Here is a 21,701-nt window from a genome sequence, read left to right on the forward strand (position 1 = left end):
ACCTAAAAATTCTGTAACTAAACGATGTATTTGCTTTATAGGATTTCCTAGCACCTCATTAGCACAGGCAGAACTTGGCAGAAGACCATAGAATCATAGAATCATAGAATCATAGAGTTGGAAGAGACCACAAGGGCCATCGAGTCCAACCCCCTGCCAAGCAGGAAACACCATCAGAGCACTCCTGACATATGGTTGTCAAGCCTCTGCTTAAAGACCTCCAAAGTAGGAGACTCCACCACACTCCTTGGCAGGAAATTCCACTGCCCAACAGCTCTTACTGTCAGGAAGTTCTTCCTAATGTTTAGGTGGAATCTTCTTTCTTGTAGTTTGGATCCATTGCTCCGTGTCCGCTTCTCTGGAGCAGCAGAAAACAACCTTTCTCCCTCCTCTATGTGACATCCTTTTATATATTTGAACATGGCTATCATATCACCCCTTAACCTCCTCTTCTCCAGGCTAAACATGCCCAGCTCCCTTAGCCGTTCCTCATAAGGCATCGTTTCCAGGCCTTTGACCATTTTGGTTGCCCTCCTCTGGACACGTTCCAGTTTGTCAGTGTCCTTCTTGAATTGTGGTGCCCAGAACTGGACACAGTACTCCAGGTGAGGTCTGACCAGAGCAGAATACAGTGGCACTATTACTTCCCTTGATCTAGATGCTATACTCCTATTGATGCAGCCCAGAATTGCATTGGCTTTTTTAGCTGCCGCGTCACACTGTTGGCTCATGTCAAGTTTGTGGTCAACCAAGACTCCTAGATCCTTTTCAGATGTACTGCTCTCAAGCCAGGTGTCCCCCATCTTGTATTTGTGCCTCTCATTTTTTTTGCCCAAGTGCAATACTTTACATTTCTCCCTGTTAAAATTCATCTTGTTTGTTTTGGCCCAGTTCTCTAATTTGTCAAGGTCGTTTTGAAGTGTGATCCTGTCCTCTGGGGTGTTAGCCACCCCTCCCAGTTTGGTGTCATCTGCAAATTTGATCAGGATGCCCTTGATTCTATCATCCAAGTCGTTGATAAAGATGTTGAATAAGACCGGGCCCAAGACAGAACCCTGTGGCACCCCACTAGTCACTCTTCTCCAGGATGAAGAGGAACCATTGATGAGCACCCTTTGGGTTCGGTCAGTCAGCCAGTTACAAATCCACTGAGTGGTAGCATAGTCAAGACCACATTTTACCAGCTTCTTTACAAGAATATCATGGGGCACCTTGTCAAATGCCTTGCTGAAATCAAGGTAGGCTACATCCACTGCGTTCCCTTCATCTACCAGGCTTGTAATTCTGTCAAAAAACGAGATCAGGTTAGTCTGACATGACTTGTTTTTCAGAAATCCATGCTGACTATTGGTGATCACAGCATTCCTTTCTAGGTGCTCACAGACTGTTTGCTTAATGATCTGCTCCAGAATCTTCCCTGGTATTGATGTCAGACTGAAGGGTTCCTTCCCATCTCTCAGAGGCTTCCTGAGAGCACAGATGGATGAGGGAGACTCAGCTGGCCCTGGAGCAGAAAGAGGCCATGCCATCCTAACTGGGAGCAGTGGGGGATTCTGGGGAAACTCTGGGCAGAAGATCCTGGGTGAGGAGGACACCCTCCGCTCAGAGGTGCAGAGCCAACAGTTGAGGCAGTTCTGCTGCCAGGAGGCCAAAGGACCCCGAGAGGTTTGCAGCCATCTCTACCACCTTTGCCACCAGTGGCTGAAGCCAGAAAGGCACACGAAAGCTGAGATGCTGGACCTGGTGATCTTGGAGCAGTTCCTGGCTGTCCTTCCTCCAGAGATGGAGAGCTGGGTGAGGGAATGCAGAGTGGAGACCAGTTCCCAGGCGGTGGCCCTGGCCGAAGGTTTCCTCCTGAGTCAGGCAGAGGAGAGGAAGCAGGTGAGAGAGACTTTCCTCTGGATACTCCTAAGGGGGTCCAAACAGGATGGAGAACATCCCATAATGCTCTCCTGTTGGCCCATTCTTTTCCTGGGAAGGCATCCATAGAATGAGATCTAACACCCTTAAAGCTTCTGTCTTTGTCATTCTCTTTCTAACATTTCTCACCATTCATTCTCTGTTTTGAATCCTTGTTGCTCTTTCAGAAAAGGGATCATTTTGCAGAAATGGACCTGGATTCCTGTGAGGCAGAGAGGCCTCCGTTGGACACCAGAGAGAAGCCACTGGGTAAGGAGGAAGGTGGCTTTTCTCCGTTTGGTCTCGTTCTGTTGGTTTTCCAACTAATCTGTGAGTTCTTTTTTTTGGGGGGAGGACAGTTGGGAACAAGGGTCCAAAGGAAGGGAGAAGTAGTTTTCCACAACTAACATGAAATGGGCACAAACGTCCAACTGCACTCAGCAGGTGAGGCTTTCTGAAAGGCCCATCTGTAGTTAGAGATGCCCTGTTACACCTCTGAGAGAAGCAGGCACTCCTGGCATCCTGCTTACCTGTTTTCTCTTTCAGGAGACAGAAGGATGCCGGCAAGACCTCCTGATCCATGTTTTCATGGGGGCAGAAGAGAAACAGCGGCTGTGGAACCAGATCAGGTCAGGGGAAGCCGCCTTGTGGGGACAGAGGCTGAGGGATGGAGCAATGTCATGGACTGGTTGGGCACAGAGGAATGGTGGGAGGAAGCAGCCGGGGAAGCAGGAAGGGAAGACGGCTCAGAGCCGAAGGAGTGGAGGTGGAGGAAGGATGGGCGGTCAGATGGAGAAGAGGGAGAAGTCTGGGAAGAGGAGGTGTCAGAAGCTGAAGGGGAAACAGGGCTTAGTGAGCTGGGAGACTCTGTGGCAGAATGCAGTCCAGAATCGGAGGCAGAAGAGGAAGGAGGCGAGTGGGAGAGGGAAGTCGAGAGGCAGAGGTGAGTCAGGAGAAGGAGGAGCCACCGGAGGCTCCCTCTCCTTCTGCCAGAATCCACCCTCCCTGCTTGTCTCTCAGAGCCAAGAGAGGTCTAACATGGAGGAGCAAAGGCAGGCTGCACACTGGCGCACTGTTCAATCGTATGCTAGAACCCCCCCGGGGGGGGACTTAGAAAGTTGTGGGGAGCCGGGGGTCTTCACTCTCTTCAAACTTTGCACTATATAATCTCACTTTTCATATACCTCCACACTAAAGTAACTTCTACCTAGACAACTAGTCCATTAATTGATTGACAGTGCAAACTGACAGCCCATCCGAGAAGGAGCTGCTCTTCTCATTAGGCCTGAAGCTCAGCCAAGACTGTGAATATTGTGTTTTTGCTAATAAAGAGTAATCTCCAGCTGTGAATTATGGGATTTCCTGCCCAGATAACTCTGTGACACCAGGCTTCTGAATGTCGCCTGTAGGATTCATCTGTAGTTGCAGTTTTCATGGAATCATAGAGTTGAAAGGGACCCCAAGGGTCATCAAGTCCCACCCCCTGCATTGCAGGAGTCTCAGCTGGATCCTCCAAGACAGATGGCCATCCAATCTTGGCTTCTTTTATTTCTATATTCATCACTGAGTGCTAAAATAGGCTTCTATGCAGTGGACAGACAAGAACAAATAGTGTCCAGGATTCACCTAGCCAGCCCCATCTGCTGCGAAATATAGCCTGCCCCCCATTCCTCCCCCTCTCCATGCCCCCTTGAACCCCTGGAATCTGGCTGTGGGGCACTGGGAAGGAATAGGACATGAGGAGAGGAGAAAGGGGATCCTTCCATCTGGGAAACTGGAATCCCTGCGTAGGCAGGATGACTTGAAAACCACAAGGAAGAGAACCACCTATGTGCACAAAGATGAATACCCATAATTAAAAGCTGAATAAAATAATTCAATTAAAACGTCAAAATAGCTACCCATAATTAAAATGTGCAGCAAAGCAATCCTATTGAAACAACGCAGCAGAATTAGATAAACTAACAGGAACATAGCTGTCAAGTGTCCCTTATTTGAAGGGACAGTCCCTTATTCCAGCACCATGTCCCGCTGCTGTCCCTTATTGATGGATGTCCCTTAAATGTCCCTTAAATGATGTCCCTTAAATTCCAAAGGAAGCAGCTCCTCTCCCTCCCTCCCTCCCTGCCGGTCAGGGAGGAGGGAGGCTCCAACTGTGTTGCTTGACTGTGTTGCTCACCCAATAAGAAGTCTAAGAACGACTGGTGGGTGGAGCTTGCATGCCTTGTGTGTGGCTAGTTAATGCAAGCTGAGGGGGTTTTTGAATGCTGGACGCCATTTTGTTGCACGTGCTGCTGCAAACTTTGCAGTGCAAAGCCAGGCCGGGGAGCCATCTTAAGTTGAGGCTGCATAGGCCTTGTGGTGCATGTGATTCAGATTCTATTCAGTTGAACCTCTGGTTACAAAGTTGGTTGGACAGTGTTCTCGAAGCTACCAGCCTGAGTTTGACCAGACTGCAGGAGGACAGGAAGACTGGAGTGCCTGGAACAGGTGAGGCTGCAGGTCCCTTATTTTGGCTACTGGTCCCTTATTTTCAAGGCTGCAGGTCCCTTATTTTCAAATCTGTAAGTTGACAGCTATGAACAGGAAGGATTCAAAACCGGCAAGAAGACCAGAAATTCACGGAAGACTGGAGTAAATTGAAAAGTAATTGTGAAGAACAGACGACGTTTGTAGGGTTGCAAGAAGTTTTGTGAGGAGTATTATTAGAAGTATGGAAAAAATGGACAAGGGGGAGGATGATTTCTTAAGAGATGTAAAGGCAATATAAAGTTAAGAAACGCATAAGAAGTGGTTAAAATGGTGGATCATCAGAGGTGCTGATGAAAGTCTAAAAAGATTGTATAAGTGATAAGTTTTGTGGTACATTTTATAATTCATTAGTTAAAATTAAATATATACATATATAAAATAACGGAGCAATTAAGAGGAAGGAAACAACAGAGCATTGTGTAGCAGATTATATTTCTGCTGTCTCAGAGGAGGACATTTCCCTTTTTCTTTTAGGGTCCAGTGTGCTTTGAAGATGTCGCTGTTCGTTTCACGGACGAGGAGTGGGAGTTGCTGGATCCTGGCCAGAGAGCTCTGCATAAGGACGTCATGGAGGAGAATCGTGGAATCGTGGCCTCTCTTGGTAAGGCTCCCTGTGGGATCGTCCTATCTGCCTGGAAATTCAAATTCAAAAAATACCTCTATGTAACAAACCTCATACATTTCCACAGAGCTCAGCAGCCCCCCCTATAACGCCTGGGAACCTAACGCCCTCACAAGAAATAGTAAATTACAGTTTTTTCTGTCAAAAATCTTCCTCCAGTTCTGCCTTTTTATACCACGATTCAGCTGGTCTGAACTACCCAGGCATCTTAAATGTCACCTTCAGTGTTGTTCGGAAAGATAAGTAGCTTCTGTCAGGTTTTCTGTTTTTGTTTTTGCTGCTGTCAGTCTTGGGTTGACCAGAGAGACGACTGACATAGGAGGTGGAGGGGATGCCATGACTGGGCCAAACAAAATCCGTCCCAGAGAAGAGCCAGGCTTATTGAATCTCAGGTAGTAGTAGCAGTGATAGTAATAGTAATTTTATTTATCCCCTGCCCATCTGGCTGAGTTGCCCCATCCACTCTGGGTGGCTTCCAACACATACATACACATGAAACATTAATAATAACCATCTGATCCCATATAAAAAATACATTAACTTTAAATGAACAACTTATACTAGTGGCTAAAAACGTGGAAACTTTTTAAAAAGTGTGTTTCCGAGGTTTGATGGCTCATAACACCACTTTTTTGGGGAGGAAAGATAATTTAATGAAGAATGCAGTGCAATAACTTTTATGAAGGAGTATTTATTAGAACAGCAGTCATAAAAAAGAAATGTGAAGCACATGGAAAAAAGGAGATATACAGAAATTCTCACCATGTCAATTAATACTGACTTTGATAACCTTTAGCTTTAATTCCAGCCTTACAATGCCTTCCCATGGAGTGAAGCAAGTTTTTTAGTTCTGCAGCTGTGAAACCAAGATGGAATTATTATTATTAATAATAATAATAATAATTTTTTATTTATACCCTGGCCTCCCCAGCCAAGACCGGGCTCAGGGTGGTTAACAACCAGTAATAAAAACAAGTTGATTCATATACAATTTAAAAGATTAAGATACAACATTAAAACATTAGGATGCAGCCTCTTCAAGGGAGGAGAAAGGAAAAAGAAAGAGGGGGAGGGAATCAAACTGAATCTAAGCCAAAGGCCAGGTGGAACAACTCTGTCTTACAGGCCCTGCGGAAAGAAATCAGATCCTGCAGGGCCCAGGTCTCATGAGACAGAGCGTTCCACCAGACTGGAGCCAGTGTTGAGAAGGCACTGGCTCTGGTTGAGGCTAATCTGACTTCCTTAGGGCCTGGGACCTCTAGGGTGTTGCTATTTATGGACCTTAAGGTCCTCCGGGCTTGAAAGGTCAAAAGCAGCACCTTAAACCTGACCCTGTACTCCACCGGGAGCCAGTGCAGCTGGAAAAGCACTGGATGAATATGCTCCCATGGCAGAGACTCCATGAAGAGCCTCGCTGCTGGATTCTGCACCCGCTGGAGTTTCTGGGTCAGCTTCAAGGGAGCCTTGTGTAGAGCGAATTACAGTAGTCAAGCCTGGAGATGACCGTCGCATGGATCACTGTGGCCAGGTCGAGGCGGGAGAGGTAAGGGACCAACTGCTTGATGCGGCGAAGGTGGGAAAATGTCGCCTTGGCTGTTGCTGTAACCTGTGCCTCCTTGTTAAGGGAGGCGTCAAGGATTACACCCAAACTCTTAACGGAAGGCAATGGCAAGAGAAGGGAGTTGGTCCCTCATCCCCTCATTTCGCTTGGACTATTCCCAGGCCATTTCAGCAGTGGAATAAGATTTCCCATTCAGGCTCAAGTATTTGATTTATGTATTTGGGGGCATTGACATTCCCATTAATGACACTGCTGCTGCTGCTGCACCGTGAGTGTTGGAGAAGGCCGCTCCCCCTCAGGCTAATTCCACCTGGCCTAGGGGCCCCACACTCACCTCCGCCACAGCCTTAAGGACACTGGTGCTGCTGCAGCAAATGTTAAAAATGTTTTTATATATTTTAAAGTGTTTTAAAGGTGTTTTTACTTTTTACTTTGTTGTACCACCGTGAACAGTGGTTTCTCTTTATGTATTTTTATTTTGTTCCGTTTTATTTTGATTTGGGGTTGTATATTGAGTGGGGTGGGGACTGGTTTTGTTTGGCATAATTGTTTGTGGTTTGTTTTCTTTTTCTATTTTGTAAATGGAGGCGAGTATGAGGCTTGGGATTCCTACTGTGGAGGGGCGAGGGAGGTATGGCGGTGGGGGCAGATGTCATAGGCGAAGGGGATATGCTCGTACCCCTTCCAATCTGCGCCCCATCCCGAGGGATGAGGGTAGGGTGAGCAAGGATTACTCACCTCCGTCACTGGTGTTGTGCAATGCCAGGTCTATAGGCAACAAAACCACCACCCTGCGAGATTTCTTTACCTCGCAGGGGGTTGACCTGGCTTGTGTGACGGAGACCTGGGTGCGCGAAGGGGAAACAGTTACCTTACGAGAGATGGCGACCCGGGTTTCTTTGTCCTCTGGCTGGGACGGGACGATATGGGATTGAGGGGGCAACTCCCATCTCTTGCGGGGGTGCAATTAGTGCCAGCACCATCCGTTAAGAGTTTGGGTGTAATCTTCGATACCTCCCTCTCTATGGAGGCGCAGATTACAGCTATAACAAGGCGGCATTTTTCCATCTTCGCCAAGCTAAGCAGTTGGCTCCTTATCTCTCTCGTCCTGACCTAGCCACTGTGATCCACGCGACGGTCACCTCCAGACTGGATTACTGTAACTCCCTCTACGTGGGGCTGCCCTTAAGACTGACCCAGAAACTCCAGCGGGTGCAGAATGCCGCGGTAAGACTCCTTATGGGGTCTTCGCTGCGAGATCACATTCACCCGGTGCTATACCAGCTGCACTGGCTCCTGGTGGAGTACAGGATCAGGTTTAAGGTGCTGGTTTTAACCTTTAAAGCCCTATACAGCCTAGGACTCTTGTACTTATGGGACCGCCTCTCCTGGTATGTCCCACAGAGAAACCTACGGTCTGCAAATAAAAACATCCTGAAGGTCCCAGGCCACAGAGAGGTAGGCTGGCCTCAACTAGAGCCAGGGCTTTCTCGGCCGCGGCTCCAATCTGGTGGAACGCTCTGTCACAAGAGACCAGGGCCCTGCGGGACCTGACATCTTTCCGCAGGGCCTGCAAGACTGTCGCGTATTCCACGCGGCGTTTTCAGCGAGACACTAAGAGTTCCAGGTTTTTCAATGCAGTCCTTTTTAATGTGAGCTATATACAGGCATTTACAAAAGAAACAGTCCATACAGAGTACTTACAAACGAATACTCTCCACCACAGCACCACCACACTACAGCACAACCACCACACCCCCTGTTAAACAGGCTTTCCTTTTTAAAACAGGTGATAGCCAATTACACTAATCACACTCCTGCTGAGTCACTCTGACCCAGCAGAGTATTGCATCATCCTGTTGAAGCCTGCAGACTTATCCAGTATCCTGCGAATCCCAACAAAGACAGAGCTGTTCACCAGGCCTTTGGTCACGGCGCAGCCTGACTCCCTCCTCTGGCAATCTGCACAGAATTTTGCTTAACGGTTGCCATCAATTTGATTTTAATTAATTTTTATAATGGAATGTGTCAGGGGTTTAGGAGCAGAGGCAAGGGCAAGGGAGGAAACAGAGAGCGAAGGGGAGGAGGCAGAAGAAAAGATGAGTGATGACGACGACCCGAGATCTCCGAGTCTTTCCAGTGAATCAGAGGATTCACAGAAAGGAGCACCAGTGGCCAGGGCAAGGGGGGAGTCTAGGGGGGCACCCCAGGAAGATAGAGCCAGAGGGGACTCAGAGGAGAGCAGTTGGAAATCGGGACCAGCGTCACCGCCAGAGAGCAGGGAAGAGGAAGGGAGCCAGGGGGCAAGCGCTGGCAGCTCACCACAGGAGGGAGGGCATGAGTCAGGAGTGGCCACACCTCCATCGGGGAGCGAAGAAACGGTTAAGAGGAAAGTGGAAGGTTGGGCGCGCGCGCCAAGTTCAAATGCAGAGGAAGGCGGCGCAGTAAGCAGCCCGGAAAGGGAGCCAGGTCCTAAAGCCCGGCGCAAGGAGGCAGGAGGGTCCGGGTCAGCGTCAGAAGAATCCCGGAGGGAAGAAGCCCCGGGGGGTAGAGGGACCCAGAGGAGGACAGTCAGGCGGAAAAGGTGGAGCAGGGCTAGGATATTAAGTTGGTGCGCACGGGGCGGAGACTCAGACGGAGCTTCGTCGATCTAGCTACTAGACGTAGAGTTGCGCGCAGCAGCGTGAGAATGGAAACTGTAATTCAATAAAGACTTTTACTTAATGATCGCTGGCTAGCGTGATCCTCTGTGAGCTAGGATCTTCAAGCAGCTCTGACAGTAAGCTCCGTCTCCAAATTGTGGGCATCTACAGCCCCGAGGAGGGGAGAGAAACAGGTGCCTACTAGTGAGCTCACGAACAGCAGACGACATGACGGCTGAGCAGCAGATAGAGGAACTCAGAAAAGCAGTGGCACAACTGAATGCCGAGGCTCTCGCATCCAGGAAGAGAGAGGAGGAGGCAGCTGCCGCCTGCAGGGATCTCCAGGTCAGGTTAGACGTGCTGACGAAGCAGACACCCCGGCAGGAGGGAATTGGGTTGGCGAGACGAACAGGCGGGCTGGTCTCTCACTTCGATGGGAACCTGCAACAGTATCCCAACTTTAGAGCAGACGTACTGTGCGCACTGCAACTGCTGCATAAAGACTTTAGAGATGAGCAAGAGAGAGTGGGATTCATCATGTCCCATTTGCATGGGGATGCTAAAGCATGGCTACGCAATTTATGGAGAGATAAGGATCCGGCGCTCCAGAATGCAGATGCCTTTATTAAAGCGATGGATGGGTGTTTTTTATCAAGTATTGACGTGGATCTTGCCCGGAAGGAGGTGCATGGACTAAGACAAGGGAGGGCCAGCGTCAGACAGTACCATGCCCGCTTTTTCGCCTTGGTCAGTGCCCTGGAATGGGACAGAGATTCGGCCCCGGTAAGAGACTTCTTTTGGGAGGGGCTGCACAGCTCGATTAAAGATGAGATCGCGAGGGGGGAGAGACCCCGAACCACCCAGGAGGTCGTTCAGAGGGCACTGGCAGTGGGGGTGAGGCTGGAAGAACGTCCGTGGAGCAGGGACGAAGGGCGTGGAGGGCGCGAACCAGCCAGGGGCCCCTCCTTCCTTCCCAGAGAAGCAGCGCGGGCGCAATCCACGCCTCCGCCAGGAGGAGGAGCCGAACCTATGGAGGTTGGAGGTGCAAGGGCTCAGTCAGCAACCAGAGCCCTAGCACCGGCAGCAGTGAAAGCGAAGCCTCCTAGAGGGAACAGGAAGTGTTACGTATGTGAGGAGCCAGGGCATATGGCGAAAGAGTGTCCCCAGAGGCTCCACAAGCTCACTGCAGCCTCAGCAATGGTGACTGCAGCAACGCAGCAAGGAGGACCACAGCAGGGAAACGAAGCAGTCTGGCTGGAGGAAGAGGCCCTGGGGCCCAGCCAGACGTGTTAGTGACGCAGTCCCCAGAGATTTTACAGCCCGTGAACCCCCTCCCGCCCAAACCAGTGGTGAGGCTCACCGCATCTCTCCAGCTGCCCAATGGAATCACCATGGACGTGCCAATTACTATCGACTCGGGCAGCAACGCGGACTTTATAGGGCAGGAGTTTGTCGACAAGCACGCTATACAGTTGCTGCCGGCCACACTGCCCCTGCAGGTTGTCACGGTGGATGGCAGGGAGTTGCTAGGGGGGCAAGTGGTGAAGCAGACGCCACCTATGGCGATGCGACTTGGGAATCACAAAGAAATCATCAGCTTCAATGTCACTCAACTCTCAGATACGCCCATTGTATTGGGAATGAGTTGGCTGGACAAGCACAGCCCGACGCTGGCTTGGTACCAGAGGCAGCTGATCTTCGGCTCTTCCTTTTGTGCTGAACACTGCATCGTGCCCCGGCAGGAAGGAGAGGAAGAGGAGTCACAGCTGCTGCTAGGCACGCTGCAAGCGATTCCCCACAAGTATGCAGAATTTTTGGAAGTTTTCTGCGAGAAGGAGGCGGACAGGCTACCCCCTCACAGACCATATGACTGCAAAATTGACCTGCTTCCGGGGGCGGCGCTGCCTAAAGGGAAACTGTATTCCATGTCAGAGGACGAGCTGCAGGAACTCAAAGAGTTCCTAGATCATAATTTGGAGCGCGGTTTCATCCGAGAGTCCAAGGCAGCGGGGGGCAGTCCTGTATTCTTTGTTAAAAAGCGAGACACGCCCCAAAAAAGACTGGTCGTGGACTATCGCATTTTAAACAATGGGACCAAGCCGTCGGACTTCCCCATGCCCCGAATAGACGACCTCCTGGCGAAGGTGCGGAAGGGAAAAGTGTTCACCAAGTTAGACCTGCGAGGGGCGTACAACCTCATTCGCATGCGGGAGGGAGATGAGTGGAAGACGGCCATGTTCACGCCACTGGGTACCTACGAATACAGAGTTATGCCTTTTGGATTGCAAAATGGCTCCCACGTTTTTCAAGCTTTCATGCATCACGTGTTGGCGGGACTTCTCTACAAGACGTGCGTCTGTTTCTTAGATGACATCCTGATCTTTTCGGAATCGCAGCAGGAGCATGACAGACACGTCAAGGAAGTGCTGACCAGACTAAAGCAACATAGGCTCTACGCCAAGCTGGAGAAGTGCCAATTTGACGTGACGGAGGTGGATTTTCTGGGCTACAAGTTGTCTGACAAGGGGCTCGCCATGGACAGCGCCAAGGTTCGAGCGGTATTGGATTGGAAGAGTCCACGCAACCGGAAAGAGGTCCAAAGGTTTGTCGGCTTTGCGAACTTCTATCGCAAGTTTATCAAGGGCTTCGCTATGCAGACAGCGGCCATCACAGACACGCTTAGCTCCAAGAAAAAGAAGTTCGTTTGGACAGAGGAGGCGGAGCAGTCCTTTCAGGCACTCAAGCGTCTCTTCGCGTCGGAAGAGCAGCTGCTTCACGTCAACCCCAGCAGGCCGATGAGGGTGGAGACAGACGCCTCGGACAGAGCCGTGGGGGCGGTCCTGCTGCAAAAGGACCAGCAGGGGGTGTGGCGGCCGGGAGCGTTTTACTCCAGGAAGCTCAGCAAGTCCGAGCAGAACTACACCATCTGGGACAGGGAGTTGCTGGCCATTCATGCAGCGTTCAAAGCGTGGAGGCACTTCCTGATCGGCGCCAAGCACACGGTGCAGGTTTGCACGGACCACAAGAATCTGGAGCACTGGCGCACGGCACAGTTCCTAAACCAGAGGCAGATACGTTGGGCTGAGTTTTTTGCGAACTTCGACTTCCGCATAGAGTATGTCCCGGGGGACACTAACATCATGGCGGACGCCCTCTCCCGTAAGCCACAGTATCTGGAGGACGCAACGCCAGCGGCCGCCATGCACATCTTCGCACCAACAGTATGGGCGTGCGCCGCGGCCACCGTGGACCTGGAGGCGGTGCGGCGAGCGTTGCAGGATGACTCCTTCGCGCAAGCAAAGATGGCAGAGGTGCAAAGGGGCAAGGCTGAGGCCGACGGTTTCCAGCTACGAGATGGATTGCTCATCCGTAAAGGGGCCATCTACGTACCGGGAGACGACCTTCGCGCCAAGGTGCTGCAGCAGCTGCACGACGCGCCCACGGCCGGGCACTTTGGCAAGGAGAAGACGGTGGAATTAGTCGCCAGAGACTTCTGGTGGCCTGGAATGAGAGGGGAGGTCGCAGACTACGTGGCGAGGTGTGACACCTGCCAGAGGGCCAAACCAGTGCACAGACCGCCGGCAGGACTGTTGGAACCGCTGCAAACTCCGGTCGAACCTTGGGAAAGGGTGGCTCTGGACTTTGTCACAGATCTGCCCAGCTCGAGGGGCAAGACGGCAGTGCTGGTGGTGGTGGACCTGTTTTCCAAGATGGCACATTTCATTCCGTGTGCGAAGGTGGCCACGGCGGAGCAAACCGCCAAACTGTTCATAGACCACGTGTTCAAGGTTCACGGTCTGCCGCGGTCTATTCTGTCCGACCGCGGGCGGCAGTTCATCTCGAATTTCTGGCAGAAGCTGATGGGCTTCCTAAACGTCAAGATCAACCTGGCGTCGGCGAGACACCCGCAGACCAACGGGCAAGCGGAGCGGGTCAATGCCATCATGCAGCAGTACCTGAGATGCTATGCGAATCAACAGCCTGCGACGTGGGTGGATTACCTGCCGCTTGCCGAGTTCGCCTACAACAACACGAAGCACGTGTCCACGGGGGTCACGCCGTTCTTCGCCAACAACGGGAGGCACCCCAGAACCTTCCCGGGACTGGAAAGAATGGGGGAGGGGGAGCCGCAGACAGCAGATGCGTTCGCGTCGGAGCTGCAGGAAGTCCACGATCAGCTGAGGCGCCACCTGGAGCTGGCCAAACACGCATACAAGGTACAAGCGGACAGGCACAGAAGGGTTGGCGAAGAGCTCCACGTGGGAGACTGGGTCTGGTTAGCAGCCCACGCAGTGCCGGCCAGGTCGTTGGCCAAGAAGAAACTAGGGCATAAACAACTGGGGCCCTACCAAGTCGAAGAGCAGGTCAACCCGGTAGCTTTCAGACTGGCACTTCCGGAGGGTTCCAGAATGCATCCGGTGTTCCACAGATCGGTGCTCACTCCCTACAAGGCACTGCACAGGTTCCAGGAACCCGGAACGGCGCCGAGTCCGGTCAGAGACAGAACGGGGCACGCGGGAGTGGCACAGAAGGAGCGCATCAATGACGTCACGGAGATTTTGGACTCCAGATGGGGGGAAGAGGGGGTAGAATACTTTCTCGCCAAGGAGGGCACCCCGGCCAGTGCGAACAGCTGGGTGCCGGGCTACGCCTTGGACGAACCTCTACTCAAAGACGAGTTTCATGCCCTCTTCCCACATAGACCTATGCCAGCAGACTTTTTCAACGACTGGCTTTTCACGCCCACGCTTTCGGCCAGCACTTTCCGGGGGTTCGACTCGGACGAGGACCCGACACAAGACGTCCGTTCCCCGGAGGGGTCACCCTCGGGATCTGCATCAGAACCCTCGTATTGGTGGGACGATAGACCAGAGGAGCAGTTCCGCAGAAGGTGGCTGGAAGGCCCAGGACGAGCAACGCCGCCAGGAGGAAGTGAGGGAGAGACGGACATGGACGTTTTCGGGGACGACCCTGGTTTCGAGCACGGCGGCACAGAGATGGAAGCGGAGGTGACCGTCGTCGACGAGAGCAGGGAGGGAGACCCGCGAGACTTCAGATGGAGGCCCGCCACGGGAAGCGAACGATATCCGACGTTCGTCCCTTTGCAACAGCAGACCCCAGCTCCAGCACCGGAAGGAGGGGAGGGGGGAATGGGGGGCTTCGAGGGGGGGATGGATGTCAGGGGTTTAGGAGCAGAGGCAAGGGCAAGGGAGGAAACAGAGAGCGAAGGGGAGGAGGCAGAAGAAAAGATGAGTGATGACGACGACCCGAGATCTCCGAGTCTTTCCAGTGAATCAGAGGATTCACAGAAAGGAGCACCAGTGGCCAGGGCAAGGGGGGAGTCTAGGGGGGCACCCCAGGAAGATAGAGCCAGAGGGGACTCAGAGGAGAGCAGTTGGAAATCGGGACCAGCGTCACCGCCAGAGAGCAGGGAAGAGGAAGGGAGCCAGCGGGCAAGCGCTGGCAGCTCACCACAGGAGGGAGGGCATGAGTCAGGAGTGGCCACACCTCCATCGGGGAGCGAAGAAACGGTTAAGAGGAAAGTGGAAGGTTGGGCGCGCGCGCCAAGTTCAAATGCAGAGGAAGGCGGCGCAGTAAGCAGCCCGGAAAGGGAGCCAGGTCCTAAAGCCCGGCGCAAGGAGGCAGGAGGGTCCGGGTCAGCGTCAGAAGAATCCCGGAGGGAAGAAGCCCCAGGGGGTAGAGGGACCCAGAGGAGGACAGTCAGGCGGAAAAGGTGGAGCAGGGCTAGGATATTAAGTTGGTGCGCACGGGGCGGAGACTCAGACGGAGCTTCGTCGATCTAGCTACTAGACGTAGAGTTGCGCGCAGCAGCGTGAGAATGGAAACTAATTCAATAAAGACTTTTACTTAATGATCGCTGGCTAGCGTGATCCTCTGTGAGCTAGGATCTTCAAGCAGCTCTGACAGAATGTTTTTATAATGTGGGATTATTTGATTGTTGTTAGCCGCCCTGAGCCCGGCTTCGGCTGGGGAGGGCGGGATATAAAATGTTGTTGTTGTTGTTGTTGTTGTTGTTATTAATATTATTATTACTATTATTATTATTATTATTATTCTGCCCACACCTTTTGCTGTCATACAACCCCAGATCATCACACTGTCTGGGTGTTTCACGGTCAGTGTAATGCAAGTAGGATGTAAATCTCCAATTCTCCTCCTCGCATATTTCATGCTATCACTACCAAGCAAGGAGATTAGGGTCTCATCACTCCAAGTAACACTGTCCCATTGTTCTGCTGTCCGGTTACCATGGGTTTTAGCCCAGTTTAATCTTTTCCACCTTGGCTTGAGATATAACAATGGCTTTTTCCTTAAAATTCTTTTTTTTAATAAATATTTTTTTATTAGATTTTCCATAAAAAAACATTTTTACAAAATTATACATCCATTTTTAACTTAACCCCTTTTTTCCCAGAACTTCCCTCAGCTTCTCTGATAATTTTCCGTTTATTTTTTATCCTCGTCTCACATTTCACAATATTATATTGCACTCAAATACTCTTAATCACATCATATTTTTAAACAATATTTCTAACAGTAATTATTTGCTCATCACAGAAATTTTTGATATACTCTGTAAATTTCTTCAAGTCCTCGGAGAATCTCTGGTCACGTTGGTTCCTAATTCTCCCCGTCAATCTGTCCATTTCTGCGTATTCCATCAGTTTCATCCTCCATTCTTCTTTCGTGGGCATCTCTTCCTGTTTCCATTTCTGCGCCAGCAAAATTCTGGCTGCTGTTACTGCATACAAAACTAATTTCACATCTTTTTTACTAATTTCATTATTCAGTATTCCCAACAAGAGAGCTTCTGGTTTTTTAACAAAAGTATATTTCATCATTTTCTTTAACTCATTATAGATCATCTCCCAGAAGCTTTTTACCTTCTTACATTCCCACCACATATGGTAAAATGTTCCTTCTGTCTCCTTACACTTCCAACATTTATTACACACTTTATACATTTTACCCAGTTTTTCCTTAGAATTCTAGCATTTAGACCAGTCCTTGCACTCAACTTCACCTTACATTGCCCCATGTCATCTTGTAAACACCCAGATGATTTTCTTCTGTCATGTAGGCACAGACTCTTCATTCTTCGATCATCACTTGCTGTTGTGCACCTTTTCCTGCCTTTACCAGTCTGATTTTGTAGTGACTGAGTCTCCTTATGTTGTCGTTTAGTCGTGTCCGACTCTTCGTGATCCCCTGGACCGGAGCATGCCAGGCCCTCCTGTCTTCCACTGCCTCCCGCGGTTTGGTCAAACTCATGCTGGTAGCTTCGAGAACACTGTCCCACCATCTCGTCCTCTGTCGTCCCCTTCTCCTTGCACCGTCCATCTTTCCCAACATCAGGCTCTTTTCCAGGGAGTCTTCTCTTCTCATGAGGGGGCCAAAGTCTTGGAGCCTCAGCTTCAGGATCTGTCCTTCCAGGGCTGATTTCCTTCAGAATGGAGAGGTTTGGTCTTCTTGCAGTCCATGGGCCTCTCAAGAGTCTCCTCCAGCACCAGAATTCAAAAGCATCAATTCTTCGGCGATCAGCCTTCTTTATGGTCCAGCTCTCACATCCATACATCACTACTGGGAAAACCATGGCTTGAATTATACGGACCTTTGTCGGCAAGGTGATGTCTCTGCTTTTTAAGATGCTGTATAGGTTTGCCATTGCTTTTCTCCCAAGGAGCAGGCGTCTTTTAATTTCGTGACTGCTGTCACCATCTGCAGTGATCATGGAGCCCAAGAAAGTAAAATCTCTCACTGCCTCCATTTCTTCCCCTTCTATTTGCCAGGAGGTGATGGGCCCAGTGGCCATGATCTTCGTTTTTTTGATGTTGAGCTTCAGACCATATTTTGCGCTCTCCTCTTTCATCCTCGTTAAAATAGTTGTTGTAGCATACATAAATAATGTATGCTATAAATAATGTCCATTTTTCTTTTGGCAGCTCTTGATTTGAGATACCTAACAGAAAGGCTTCAGGATGTTTACCAAAGCTCATTTTAAACATTCTTTTCAGTTCATTATATATCATTTCCCAATATTTTTTAATGCATTTGCATTAAAAGAATGTTCCTTTCTTTTCTTTACATCTCCAGCATCTCTTATTTTCTTTCTTAAACATCTTTGCCATTTTCACTGGTGTGATATACCATCTATACATCATTTTCATGTAATTCTCTCTTAATAATATGCAATCTGTAAATTTTATATCAACTTTCCACAATATAACATAACACACTGACAAAAGTCAAGCTAAGCAAGTTGTGCTTCCTTTTTCTGGTTATTCCGCTGTAGTGAAGTTATCATTGTTAGAAAAATCATTCCTTGGTCAAGAAGAAGAATGGGGCCTTGTGGGTATTCTGTCAGCCGCAAGGACCCTGGGAAAGGGAGTTGTGTATCTTTAAAACCCAGACCTTCTGGCTCCTTGCCATGAGAGGTTTATGGGAGGAAAGGGGTCCCTGATTAATGGAAGGTTTGACACCTGGGTTGTGGGTGTGAATCACTTCTTCCTCCCCTCCGGTTGTTTGTTTTCAAATTGCTGAGAATTGGGGATCTGGTTAATTTCCACAGGTGGGAGGAAGATTCTTTGATTAAGGGTTCAAGCCTAAATTGACCCAGCTGCAAAAGAATGAGCTGATCAAATTAAGACCCTTGATTGGCCAAAAGTTACGACGCAAAGTCAGAATTGTGATTAAAAGATCAAGGGATGTTTTGTTCATGGCTAGATGCCATTGCTTGCTCTATGCCATTGCTCTGCATTCTGCAAAGATGCCCGGCTGTAAGCTCCATCGTTAACAGCCGTTTCGTCCTTTTGAAATGGAAATCCTCTAACAGCTCCATTATACAACAACTTGAAAGGACTCTTGACTATTCTAACCGTGTTCTCTTTGTGAGTATGTACGAGCTAGTTATAATGTACAATGTTATTATTTTCATGTTTGTAAGACTTTTAAGAAGTGCCTGTGGTTTTTCCACAAGTTTTCAGTTTTCTTTTTAAAATAAACTTTTAATTTAGAACCTGTTGGTGTGTTGGTGCCTTTTCCGGGGAACAGCTAAATCCAAGCCTTCTGCTTAGTCACGCTATACCGAGTGAACTTCTGCCTGCAAGCTTGTGGATGCAGCTTGTAAGAAGTGGGGATTGCCAGGTTAATTGGACACACTCTTCTCCCTGGATTGTGTCTCTGGGATTCCCTGAACTAAAGGGAGTGGTGGCAGCCTTACCGGTGTGATTTCAGTCTGTGTTTGAAAAGTAACTTCCCTCGCCAACCTATTCCAGAAACCTGAATTGGCCGGAGAGCAGAGTCAGGTGATGGAGGGGTAGTGTGGGCGAGTGGAACCGTTTGACTTTTGATAGAATACAGATAATTACATTCTTCATTAAATTATCCTTCCATTGATACATAATTTTGTGGTATTACTCTGAACCAAGTCGTGTTACGAAGCATCAAACATCTGAAATATACTATTTTCCCAAAAGGCTTCCAAAATTTTGGCCACTACTGTATATCAAACAAATCAACATTCAACAACCATCAGAATATTTGAATAAAAATGTTGGTTAATGACAACCAACAAAGGCAATGAACAAAGACCCAACTCCCTTCAGTTCTTCTTGATTTGTTCCTGAGGTTCTAATCCCTTTTTTGTCTCCATTGCAGATTTTGATGAATTGGAAAACAAGAACAAGGATGAATATGACAAAACCCCTGGAGAGGAGAAGCCATGCAAAAATTTGGAACGTGGAGAGACCTGCAGTCAGAACTCCCATTCCACTTCCCAACAAAGAATTCTCATTGGAAAGAAACCCTATCAGTGCATAGAATGTGGAAAGAGCTTTAGTCACAGCTCTGATCTTACTAATCATCACAGAATTCATACAGGAGAGAAACCCTATCAGTGTGTGGAATGTGGAAAGAGCTTCAGTCAGAGCTCCAATCTCACTTCCCATCACAGAATTCATACAGGAGAGAAACCCTATCAGTGTGTGGAATGTGGAAAGAGCTTTAGTACAAGCTACAATCTCACTAAGCACCAGAGAATTCATACAGGGGAGAAACCCTATCAGTGCGTGGAATGTGAAAAGAGCTTCAGTCAGAGAGCCCATCTCACTTCCCATCAAAGAATTCATACAGGGGAAAAACCCTATCGGTGCATGGAATGTGGAAAGAGCTTCAGTCACAGCAACAGTCTCACTTCCCATCAGAGAATTCATACAGGGGAGAAACCCTATCAGTGCATGGAATGTGGAAAGAGCTTCAGTTCGAGTTCCCATCTAACTTCCCATCAAAGAATTCATACAGGGGAAAAATCCTATCGGTGCATGGAATGTGGAAAGAGCTTCAGTCACAGCAACAGTCTCACTTCCCATCAAAGAATTCATACAGGGGAGAAACCATATAATTGCTTTGAATGTGGAAAGAGCTTTAGTAAGAGCTGTAAGCTCACTTCCCATCAAAGAATTCATACAGGAGAGAAACCCTATCAGTGCGTGGAATGTGAAAAGAGTTTTATCCAGAGAGCACATCTGAATACCCATCAAAGAATTCATACAGGGGAGAAACAATATAAATGCTTTGAATGTGGAAAGAGCTTTAGTAAGAGCTGCACTCTCACTTCCCATCAAAGAATTCATACAGGGGAGAGACCCTATCAGTGCATGGAATGTGGAAAGAGCTTCAGTAGGAACACCGATCTCATTTCACATCAGAGAATTCATACAGGGGAGAAGCCCTATCCGTGTGTGAACTGTGGAAAGAGCTTCACTCATAGCTCCTCTCTCACTTCCCATCAAAGAATTCATACAGGGGAGAAACCCTATCAGTGTGTGGAATGTGGAAAGAGCTTCAGTCAGAGCTCAAATCTCACTAGGCATCAGAGAATTCATGCAACGGTTGGAAAAACCATTATACAGCTTTAGGAGCCAGGCAAATCAGCACCTTGCTAACCAGGCCTTTGCCTGATTGACATCTAATGCCCTTTTAAAATGTGGTAGTGAGGGGGGTTACAGATGTGTATTTTGTGTTTTTATGTTGTCTTTTTATGTTGTAACTGTCCTGAGACATGTGGGAACAGGAGTCGACTTTTAGAGGCTGAGGGGACTTTGCCCCCCAATGATATATTTGAGGGGGCCACCCCCCCAGTTGATAGGCATTGCCATTCCAATGACCTGCATGCATCATATGTTTGATTGTGCAAGGCAGGCCTTACCTGGCCCCTTCCTCCAATATTTTATGCAAGTTGGCACCACTGGGTCGGGTGGTATACAAATTAAATAATTACATAAATCACCTTCCTTTGCACATGTTTCAGCTTGTCAATATCCTTATGTATTATCATTTGTAATATTTATGTGCCCTTCATCTGAAGATTTCACAACAGAAACATACAGGATAATAGCATGGCTTTCTCAAAAACAAGTCAAGCCAGAGAAATCTCTCCTCCCCTTTTTATGGACAAACTTTGTTGGTCAGAGGACAGTTGTGGAAATAGTGCATCTTTATTTCAGTAAGGCTTTTGAGAAAGTCCACCGTGATCTTTCTGTGAGAAAGCTGGTAAAATGAGGCTGAACGAGGAAACTGTTAGGCGGATTTGACTGACCACACCCAAAGAGGACTCCTTCATGGTTCCTTATTATCCTGGGGAAAGTGACCAGAGGGGTGCTGCAGGGTTCTGTCCTGGGCCCGTTGTTGTTCAACATCTTTATAAATGACTTGGATGAAGGAACTGAGGGGATGCTCATCACATTTGTGGAGGACACCAAACGGGACGGGGAGCACAGGCCAACGTGGCAGAAGGCAGAATCAGATCAAGGGCAGGAATAGTACCACTTTATTCTGCCTTGGTCAGACCCCACCCAGAATACTGTGTTCAGTTCTGGGCATCACAATTTAAGTATCCAAAAGGTGGGGGAACACAATCCATATTCCTTTTATAACACGTGGCCAATGTTTATTGAATACATAAATTGTGAAGACTGTTGCCGGAATCTACCCAGCACTCGTGGGAAAATGTGGTGTGATCTTTTAGAATAATCAATTGAAACTTTAACACATGGCAGGATGAAAGTCTACAATTCCATGAGGACAAGCTATTTGTTGTTTACTGTTGTAACCATTGCTTTCTTTAAAATTCTCTTTTATACGATGAAAATAAATAAAAGCACAGGTTTAATTTCATCTGGAGATGGTATTTCCCATTATTTTCACATAATCTAAGTGTTTATTCAGGTGAGGCTGAATGAAACACTAGAGAAAAATGTGGGAGTCATAAAGCCACGGCAGAGGCTTGTATTGCTGCATGGTGCCTGCTGATCTCGGTGACCAGCATGTCTGTGCCTTGTAATGTATTGAATGTATTGACCTTGTATATTCTTGTAAAGAATGTATTGACCTTGATATTCTTGTAAAGAAGCTGGTAAAATGCGGT

The 21,701-nt window shown here is 48.7% G+C and overlaps 3 protein-coding genes across 4 annotated transcripts in view; 1 reads left to right on the plus strand and 2 right to left on the minus strand.

Moving 5' to 3' along the window:
- LOC309530284 (uncharacterized protein) overlaps positions 1–21,701 on the minus strand; it is a 435,057-nt gene that overhangs the window by 121,245 nt on the left and 292,111 nt on the right. The window lies entirely within an intron of this gene.
- The window catches only part of LOC309530408 (uncharacterized protein), a 141,577-nt gene that overhangs the window by 41,058 nt on the left and 78,818 nt on the right, over positions 1–21,701 (minus strand). The window lies entirely within an intron of this gene.
- On the plus strand, positions 1,445–21,451 carry LOC309530386 (uncharacterized protein). The gene is made up of 5 exons (XM_082219318.1): positions 1,445–1,881; positions 2,088–2,169; positions 2,446–2,528; positions 4,906–5,032; positions 18,935–21,451. Exons 1-5 carry the CDS (start codon positions 1,480–1,482, stop codon positions 20,191–20,193), a joined length of 1,953 nt encoding a protein of 650 aa, XP_082075444.1. The 5' UTR covers positions 1,445–1,479; the 3' UTR covers positions 20,194–21,451.

The sequence above is a fragment of the Podarcis vaucheri genome (genome assembly GCF_965113315.1).
Source record: "Podarcis vaucheri genome assembly, chromosome: 4".
Lineage (NCBI taxonomy): Eukaryota > Metazoa > Chordata > Lepidosauria > Squamata > Lacertidae > Podarcis > Podarcis vaucheri.